At 35.3% G+C, this 10,300-nt stretch overlaps 1 protein-coding gene and 1 long non-coding RNA gene across 2 annotated transcripts; one reads left to right on the forward strand and one right to left on the reverse strand.

The window, feature by feature from the left end:
• Positions 1 to 5,153: 5,153 nt before the first annotated feature.
• LOC127836911 (uncharacterized) lies at positions 5,154 to 7,985 on the reverse strand. The gene is made up of 2 exons (XM_052363557.1): positions 6,912 to 7,985; positions 5,154 to 5,692 (listed from the first exon to the last, which is right to left on the reverse strand). The coding sequence occupies exons 1-2, from the start codon at positions 7,005 to 7,007 to the stop codon at positions 5,327 to 5,329; spliced, it is 462 nt and encodes a 153-aa protein (XP_052219517.1). The 5' UTR covers positions 7,008 to 7,985; the 3' UTR covers positions 5,154 to 5,326.
• On the forward strand, positions 5,662 to 7,509 carry LOC127836912 (uncharacterized). Its single transcript, XR_008028992.1, has 2 exons — positions 5,662 to 6,530; positions 6,658 to 7,509. It is a non-coding gene; the product is annotated as an uncharacterized LOC127836912 (long non-coding RNA).
• Positions 7,986 to 10,300: the final 2,315 nt, after the last annotated feature.

Here is a 10,300-nt window from a genome sequence, read left to right on the forward strand (position 1 = left end):
TACTCGAATTGTCGGGCCTATATCTCCCATTCGCAAACTTTAGATCAAACTCCTCACGGCAGTTACTTCCCTTGGGCATCTTCTAGAATAAGGGAGGCCACTGAGCCCTTTTCGGAAAGTCGCATATCTCCCCTGAGTATTCTCCGGAATTGGAGGTTCTCAATCGCTGGCATTCGGTACCCCTCGCAGATTATCATAATACTTATCCGATGTTTGACGGAAAGGGCCGAGAATGTGCGATTGAATCGCTGGGTAGTATTGATTTCCAGTAACAATGGCGTCGAATGAGAAAGAAAACGATCGTTATCTGTCTGACATCGAAATTGACAAATTAAGTGTTGCACAATTGAAGGATTATTTACGATTTCATAATCATTATGTGTCAGGGAATAAGAATGAACTTGTCTTGAGGACAAAAGGCGTACAAAAGCTAGGATTAAATGATCGACAGCTGCACAGGAATGCGGAAGTAAATTATGAAAAAAGGAAAACAGAAAAACTTTTTACGCCACTCGGTGAAAAGCTGCCACATCCAGATGTATTAAAAACGTTGAGTAGTGACTTAATGGACTTTCCTACATTAATAGATAGTGACATCTACAATTATTTTGTGCTGAAAATGAACACACAAAAACAATTGAGATCAAAAAATTGTATTATGTTTACAGACATAAACACAGTATTTTGTACCATGACATAAGTGACAAATGGGAACATTGTTTTGTTAAATGCAAAGTATTACCATCACTACCGAGTGCAAATGTGAAAGAAAACCCAGATCACAGTGTGTGGCTCTGTCTGTCAAAGGTCACTGGACAGGTTCATTCAGCGGAATGTAATTGCACAGCCGGGTGAGTGTACACAGTTTTTCATATAAGTTCTTGCAATATTGAAACGAGGTTATAAATAATTTATCAAGAGACATGCCTCTGTTACAATCCTAGTTGCAATAATCCAACTCCCAGCTATATTTACCCTCTGGGTTGTGAGGTGTACGAATGTACTCATAAACCCTCAGAGCATTCAAGAAGAACTAGTAGTTACGATCCCCGAATCGGCATTATACCAATCATTTTCATAGATCTATATACTGGTCACAAGCTATTCTCGGGATGGACCAGTTTCTGGGAAATTTTCATCAAAATTTAGATGCTCGAGCAAAAAAAAAAGTGCAGTTTGAAAGTATGTCTAATTATTATGTTTATATATTTTCAGGAGCGGAGAAGCATGTATCCATATTGGTGCATTTATGTATGCCCTTTCTGATCTCACTGCTAAAAAGAAGGACGGCACTCTAAGATCAACCTCAAAAAAATGCGTGTGGGACAGATTTAATAATCCCCGGAAAAGAAAGCGAACGCCTAAAAAGTCTAGCGAATTTACATTTCGGAAACATACCTTTGAGTCAAAATTAGAGCCAGTCGAAAATAACACCAGAAAAGAACTTCTTGCGATTTCTGTAAATGAGAACAGTTTCCGTTCAAAACTCGAAAATATGCAACCCAACAGCTGGATGGCTTTTGAACTTTGTAGAAGAGAAGGAAGAGGTGAAATTACCAAAGTTTATAGAAATTGGATATAACTTTAGTGATAGCGTAGATCTGAATAGTGAAACTGTGAAGGATAAAATGTCGAAAATGATGGATATGCTACAAATGGATGAACTTGAATGCCAAAGTATTGAAAAATTAACCAGAGGTCAGGGAAAGAACGTACTTTGGGAAGATGAAAGAAAATTACGTGTAACTGCATCCAATTTTGGTGAAGTAATTTTACTGAAACAAGAGACTGAAAGATTTAAAAGAAATTGAGTGCAATCTTTAAAGAATAGTAACAAATATGAATTTAAGATCACAATTGTGAATTTCTCGCAAGCTTACCCTTGCTCCTAGAATATGTTTTTATAATTTTGATGTCTCACTTTTCTCTAGAGATTAACCCTTTACTTCTTAAATATGTATTTTCAAGCTTTTGTAGTTCCTTAAAAAGTTAAATGTAATAAAGTACCTTTATTACTAAATTTAAGTTTTAAAGGCTTCATTTCCAACCCTTAAATACTGATGAGCAGCAAACAGTATAAAACCTGAACAGACTGCGAGTTACTAGCATGCTGTTCTGGTTTTATGCTGTTTTCACTGTGCTTCCAAGTGGAATAGGGTTAAATAACAAAAGTTAACGCCAGATCAGAAAATAATTTAAGTAACAACAGTACAGGACATCATTGAGGTCCCTCCTTTTTTATGTTTCAATAGTCATTTAGCTCTACAAAGCATATAAATATTGTACATAAAAGTGTATGAATGTATAAATATTTATCAACTGTTCATATTATGAATTTTACAGTAGTACATGTACAGTGCTCCAGCTAGCAATAAATAGAGGGGCGCTGCGCCCCTCTAAAATTTGCCCCCTTAAAAAGCGCCCCTCTATTTTTTTGTCAAATGCCCTTTTGATCTCTAAATTCCTGCTTTCATGCCGTATAAATCGCCAGAAACATCGACATGAATACACAGATAACACCCTTACATGACCGCCTGGGGTGTATTAGGTCAACACATTGTGAACAAACAAGCCCCAAGGGCATGGTTTGTTATCAGATCACTAATTAGCCTTTTGTTGCAGACGAAAGTAACATGCTGTGAAAGATTATCTCTGAGGTCACGCTTGGTTAGGCACAATCACACTCGAATGAAATCAAATTCAGCACTATTGATTTTTTTAACTTTGAAGTCTTTGGCTATAATTTGTTTGCAAAAATAGTGATTTTTAATTCAAAATACCTATTAACATTTGAAAATTAATCATCTTTTTTTAATGCGAACATACGGTTAATTTTTAGTCCGAAATTACCGCATGAAAAACATATTTGTGTTTGGATTTTATATCTGAACTTTAAAACACTGTCTGTCCCCAATCATGATGAATTTTAACATGAATAGGGGCAGATAGTTGTTAATTCAACAAATAATGAACTTGTTTGGAAGGAGGATTTATCACTCTGCATGTAAAATGTAATGTTGATATTGTCATATATTTTCGCGACCTAACGAAACTGTCAACGTTGTTGACATTAGTTGAAATAACGAGTTGTGAAATAAATATATCCTATTTTTAACAATAACAATGTTTCATTTTAATCTCCAGACTGGATGCTACTTAATAGTGACATTGATCATTGTTTAGACTTTAAATTTGTAAATATAGGTTTTTGTTTAAATTAATATTATTATTGTGGACAAACATTGGCTTAAAGTTATTTAAAGCAACAAATTTAAGTAATGACAGTCACAACGTTTTTTTGACCCAGTGAAACCCATGAATTTATTTCATGTTTTCTTCATTTCATTTTCTTCTAAAAGGCCACTGATGCTGAAACTGGAACCTGAAAGATTAACATGCAGTTCAATGATGATAGGTGAAAAAAATATCAAAATTCCCCCCCCCCCTCACACACCGGAAAGAAATATAATATCTACATATCTCTAATGCGTGTAGTCGGATGCTAGCCCATAGCGGTTAGGAAATTGGCTATTAAGTTGTTTTCCTTAGCGCCAATGTAGATAGTAATATATTTATTGTAATTTCATTACACAAAATGAGGAACAGCATACAATTGGTGAAGTCATCCAATGCACTAGTGTTTACAATTAATAAGTATAAAGTATAAACAAAGTATATACTTAAGTATATTTATAACCAAATGCCCTATTTTCCAAAATTAAGAGTGAAATGTGCCCTTTTTGCGGAAGCTCCCCTCTATTTTGAAAAGCTGGCTGGAGCACTGATGTAGAATGCTTTTCAACGATTTGTGTACGGTTCATTAATACCATCACAACGTGATTGTCAATTGTTATTCCGCTAAATTGATTTGCTCTTAAAATGATAAATCATAAAAAGAACTTTTGCTATGTTATTATCCATCACTTATTACCTTACCTGTGTTTGGAGAAAAACCGAAGGGTTTACGATAATAATCTGTTTCAAAATGTTAAAATGATATGAAATTAATGAGTGGCAAGCATGAACCAAATTAAGAAAATCAACACAGAGGTATCAACAGCTGCATCTTATTAAAAATCTGTGCACAATGCTTTTTGTCCAAGTATAGATCATTTCAGAACCCCATTGAGTTAATAGACACCTTGGAAGCTTTGCTGGTATGACTTCTGCTTTACATCTGACAAGTACTCTGCAGGTGTTGCTACTTGTATCAGAAATCTTGGTTTTAAACAAGAGCTGTCACCATAGGATGACTTATGCCCCCTATATACGCTTGATAGAAGTTATGAGCATTTTCCCAAACCTAAATGCATATTTCGAAACCTAAACACGGACCCTAAGTTTAAGGTCAAGGTCACAGGGGTCAAAGTTTGTGTGCATATGGAAAGGCCTTGACCATATACACATGCATGCCAAATATGAAAATGCTATCTGAAGCGACATAGAAGTTATGAGCATTTTTCGAAACCTAAACGCAAAGTGTGACGGACAGACCGACAGACAGTCCGATCACTATAGCGACATAGAAGTTATGAGCTTTTTTCGAAACCTAAATGCATATTCGAAACCTAAACGCGGACCCTTAGTTTAAGGTCAAGGTCACAGGGGTCAAAATTTGTGTGCGTATGGAAAAGCTTTGTCCATATACACATGCATGCCAAATATGAAATTGCTATCCAAAGCGACATAGCAGTTATGAGGATTTTTCGAAACCTAAACGCAAAGTGTGACGGACGGACAGACCGACAGACAGTCTGATCACTATATGCCCTCCTTCGGGGGCATAAAAATTCTTGACGGGTTTATTGCTCCCAATTATAAATTAACTGTTGATTAAGTCTTCAGTAGCAGTACTAAACCTTAAAGACAAACATTTACTTAGGTATACAAAAGAAATCTGTGTTTTCAACGCTCTGTGTCAATTAATGTATGTAAACTTGAATCCAGTACAATATTTATCAGAATTTCAGTCTTATAATTTGTTTGGTCTTACAAAACTGCTTTCAAGCAAGAAAACATGTATAAATATATTGGCACAAACACACAAACGCAGAAACACAATTTTCTTTTTTTGCCTGAAAATGTTTGTATGGAATATGAGACAAGAAAATAATAATCAGTAACAATTTTATTTTCACAAATGAAAGCTGACTGTAAAATGTGAAATTAAGTATTATTCACATAATTACATAGTATATTACTTATACATACATGCAATGGTCAAACACTTCTAGTTAAATTGTATACTGAATTTCTCACAAAGTTCACTTGTTCAGCTTCTTATCAAACTTAATTTGTACTAGTTTTAAGGAGCCACTTTTCCAGTTTATATTAGCATGACTATTTTCAGTTTATAAACACACTTTATTTTCCGGGGACAGGTTTTTCGTGCTAACCCTGCTTTCATTCCAACACTGACCTCATCAAATAAACACTCAAAAGTTCCAGCAGTTGGGATACCAGTGTAGAACAACACCTTATCGTCATCATCCCTTATATCCTCAAAGGTGAAGCTAGGCCGATCCACTTGTATCCCAACTGTCGACGTTTCAGTAGAAGTCTGGGTTGATATACTTCTGGGAACTCTCGTATCGTCGGTTTGAGTAACCACAGAAATCAGCTCCGGTTGCACTTGTTCACACTGATGACGGATTATGGCGGGTACTGGTGTAAACCTTCCATAGTCATGGAGCTGAAATAAATAAATACATTTTTACAAGCAAAGTAAATGCAGTTTGAAGTAAAGATTATAGGTCTTTCTGTATTTTACTAAGGCATCACCAAACTGATAACTTCTTCAGTTTTTTTCTTTAAAAATGGGAAGAGCATGAAAAACAACTATCTATTTATACTGCCAAGTGCCCTTTCGAGCATGGTAGGCAGACATGGACATTATCGAGTCGGTTTCCTGGGAAGAACCAGTACTTGGTGTCCATGGAGGAGATAATTAGAATGCTTCCCAAGTAAGGAGTGAACCCACTAACACCCGATCGCTAGGCGGATATCTCATCCACTACAACACCGCGACCTTGAACTACAAATATTTTTTTATGTCCCCCACTATAGAAGTGGGGGACATATTGTTTTTGCCCTGTCTGTTGGTTGGTCTGTTGGTTGGTTGGTTTGCGCCAACTTAAACATTTTGCAATAACTTTTGCTATATTGAATATAGCAACTTGATATTTGGCATGCATGAGTATCTCATGGAGCTGCACATTTTGAGTGGTGAAAGGTCAGAGGTCAAATATATGTGGCCTAAATTGCTCATTTTATGAATACTTTTGCAATATTGAAGATAGCAACTCGATATTTGGCATGCATGTGTATCTCATGGAGCTGCACATTTTGAGTGGTGAAAGGTCAAAGTCAAGGTCATCCTTCAAGGTCAGAGGTAAAACATATTTGTCCCAAATCGCTTATTTTATTAATACTTTTGAAATATTGAAGATAGCAACTTGATATTTGGCATGCATGTGTATCTCATGGAGCTGCACAATTTGAGTGGTGAAAGGTCAAGGTCATCCTTCAAGGTCAGAGGTCAAATATATGTGGCCCAAATCGCTTATTTTATGAATACACTTGCAATATTAAAGATAGCAACTTGATATTTGGCATGCACGTGTATCTCATGGAGCTGCACATTTTGAGTGGTGAAAGGTCAAGGTCATCCTTAAAGGTCAAATATATGGGTCAAAATTGCTCATGTAATGTCACTTCTGCAATATTGAAGCTAGCAATTTTATATTTGAAATGCATGTGTATCTCATGGAGCTGCACATTTTGAGTGGTGAAGGGTCAAGGTCATCCTTCAAGGTCAAACATTATTTAGGGGGACATTGTGTTTCACAAACGCATCTTGTTTCAAATTATCTTTATTCAACAACATTTTGTATAACGATAAAACAACTCACTCTTAGAGATACGTCTAGTAGTGATGCACTGCTTTCAACCAACAAACCATCTGCCTCGTTCTCGAAACTCAAGTCTGGTGAACGGTTATCTGACATTTCCTCAGTTTCTGGTGTGGAATTCGTCTCATCTGCTTCAGGGCCATTTTCCAGAGTCTGTAAGGTAAACAAATAAAATTAAATCAGCACATCAAAGACCTAGAAATACACATACTTTTTCAAACTAACATGAAAGAATGATGTTCAGATACGTAATATTTATGCTTCTGTATCATGTTGTAAACACCGTCAGATTCTATACCGATAGAGTAACTGACCCATGTTCATTCTTGAAACCTCGTATAGCCTAGTGGCAACATATCCGCTTCAAAATATCAGATACCATTGGTTCGATCCTCGGCTGTGAGCTACATAAAATAAATCATGAACTGTGCCATGGGTATGTCTGCCATTATCCCATGCTTGATTGTACCACAAGGAATCACTGATTTGAATAGTAAGCTCGATTTAATAATCCATCGGAATCGTTTTAAGGTGATAATCTGATTACACGCAGTGCGCAATCTGATTATGTGATGACTTAAATTAGTATAAGTATTAATATGATTTAATAAGAATAGTATATGTGCCTTTTATACACGCGTTCAATGCCATAATACCGGTAAAATCATAAGTTGATTTAGATATCAGTACATTAAATAAATGTCTATATATTATAATCATACAATACGCAATTTTACAATGCCGAAGTAATGTTATTTACTGAAATAAGATCTATTTTCGCATGACACTGGCTGTATAGCAAGTAGTCTTATATAAATAAGAGCAACATTACTTCAAGCACGTACACTTAACAAAAAGAGTTCTCCGTTTAAAAATGATGGTATTAAGGTGTTACTAAATATAAAATACCCAACAGCGGGCGAGCGTTTAATGCACTTTGCGCTTGATGAATAATGTTATACAATTATTATGGGCAAATTTATAATTTCAAAACATTATTAGTTGTTGATGTTATTCGCGTTCAATAAATACATCAGTTCTTCTTATCAACCTGATGCCTGTTGCCTGCTACAGTTTCTTATCATAATTGTATAAACTACAATACACCATCAGCGGCCGAGAGCAGAATACCGGCCGCTAAATAAATTGTGACTTGCATCAAATCTCAGGTCAAATTTCGATTGTTTTACAATAAAATACTAATATTTTATAATGTCAAGCACGTGCACTTAATAAAATACGATATGTCTTTATTTATTGTAGAATTTTGCAAAAGTAAAGCGCTTTATATATAGCAATGTTTTATTATTTCTTTCTAGTAACGTAAATAAACAAAACATAATTATGTATATAACATTTAATATTTGTACATAATTTATAAAAATAAATACAATGAAACGTGATGTTTGTGAAGTGCGCGTGACATTGAACTTCGAGTTAAGCGAAAGATGCGAATTAAATTACACATAATTAAAAACTGATACTATTCTGTCAGCATGTTTTATACTCCATCGCGCCAATAAATTCATCAAATTGTGTATACAAGCAAAACGATGGAAATTATGACAGAAACCCAGCTTTTCAAATAAAATGACCCTTAACATAACGCTAGCAGACCCGAATGAATATACTTTATTTGAGTCGTGTTCTGAGAAAACTGTGCATAATGCATGTGCTTAAAGTGTCGTCCCAGATTAGCCTGTACAATCCGCACGAATTATCAGGGACGGCACTTTCCGCTTTTATGACATTTTTCGTTTAAATGAAGTGTCTTTTAGCAAAAATCCAATTTAGGGTCGACACTTTACGCACATGCATTATGCCCATTATTCCCAGAACGCGACTCATTTAATCCAATCAGGTAAATAACAAATACAATAATAAAACAGGGGAAGTCTACACTGTGTATTAGCAACCTGCTGTGGTGAATATATCTTATCAGCTAAATACACAGGCACCTGGCTACTGTACTGGAAAAATTGGATTTACTGCCAAAATAATTGATTTCATTTATGGCTAAATTGTTGTGTACATGTAAAATTAAAAACGAGGATGTATCCACATCACCGTTGCACATTGTTATTAATTTCACAGTTATCTGTTCTTTATTAGAGATAGCCTAATTAAAGACGGCGCTAATAAAATGTGAAGGTGGATATAAAGAAATAAGGTCAATTTCCGCACTGACAGTATAGCAAGTAGTCTTATATAACATATTAAAAATATTCCATGGTTAAAAATGCACGATGTTATATAGTAAAAGAGTGTGTTTGAGTAATCAATAGGATATTTTGTATTGGCTATATTGTTTCACTCGTAAAGAAAATACCAAAATCGACGTGCGAAACGTAAAAATTTATATCTGAAATAATATTGTTAAGGGCGTTAAGCTAGTTAAAAATAATCACGATTATTTACTATGTATAAATTAGATAAAACGTTAAGATGTAAATTCTTATCATAAATATAAAATGCACATAATATTATAATATTCATTCATATTTCATTATTTCAGGTAAAAGTACAAACATATTGTTTTAAATCCTATGTAATCAGCACTTTATGTTGGATTTCAACAATGCTTAATTAATTATCGGGTGTAGCAGCGGTGTACATTACCCATATGATATAACGCAAAGGTAACGGTCAAGCGACTTCCCACATTTATATGACATGTTTTATTATCGTTATCAGGTATCTGTTATGTGTCAACGGATTAACGGACATTGGTTGATTACCCGATAATATGCAAGTATCAAATGATTTAGATTCATAAGTTATGGGAAAACATTATATGCCTGACCTGAAAAATGTAAGTCATAACAAATAATTATATTATAAGTTCACTTACCAGAATCACAACCTAAGTGTTGCCATCGCTCGCAGGCATCGCAAGAAACAGCACGTTGCCTCTGCCCAACTGTCTTTCCACAATGTATGCACTTTACCACTTCTGCCATTGCAGAAACACAAAACTCACTTACTCTCACAGTAAAATTATTGTATCCTACATTTAAGAAGCACAAATGTTTGAAATATTTATATAAATTAGTTCAATTTATGATTCACTGTGTGTGTTTCAGAGTTTATTTACAGGTCCTACTGGCCTCTTCACGAGGTTATGGTAGCCCGACCTGCCCCTGTGACCTCTCAGGGGAAAAAGATTAATTTAGAGCCAAAGTAGGTCAAATTTACCCCGGCTTCCCGGGTATTCGCCAAATAATTTAATTTTAAAGAGAGTTTCGTGCACGTTGGCCAATGAGACCTTAATGTGTTATTTACCGTAAGGTGGTGATGAGGTGCGGATCCCGCCGAGTGTCCCGCACACTACTTATGTACAAGACACTCAACGCGACCCACATACCAACACCACTCGGTAAGTAAGACCC

Source organism: Dreissena polymorpha, chromosome 7 (genome assembly GCF_020536995.1).
Source record: "Dreissena polymorpha isolate Duluth1 chromosome 7, UMN_Dpol_1.0, whole genome shotgun sequence".
Lineage (NCBI taxonomy): Eukaryota > Metazoa > Mollusca > Bivalvia > Myida > Dreissenidae > Dreissena > Dreissena polymorpha.

Coding starts and splice junctions, on each gene's coding strand:
- LOC127836911 (XM_052363557.1), bottom strand. CDS start 7,007: ATGTCAGATAACCGTTCACCAGACTTGAGTTTCGAGAACGAGGCAGAT. Junction 5,693..6,911: donor TACTAGACGTATCTCTAAGA/GTGAGTTGTTTT, acceptor TATTTATTTCAG/CTCCATGACTATGGAAGGTT.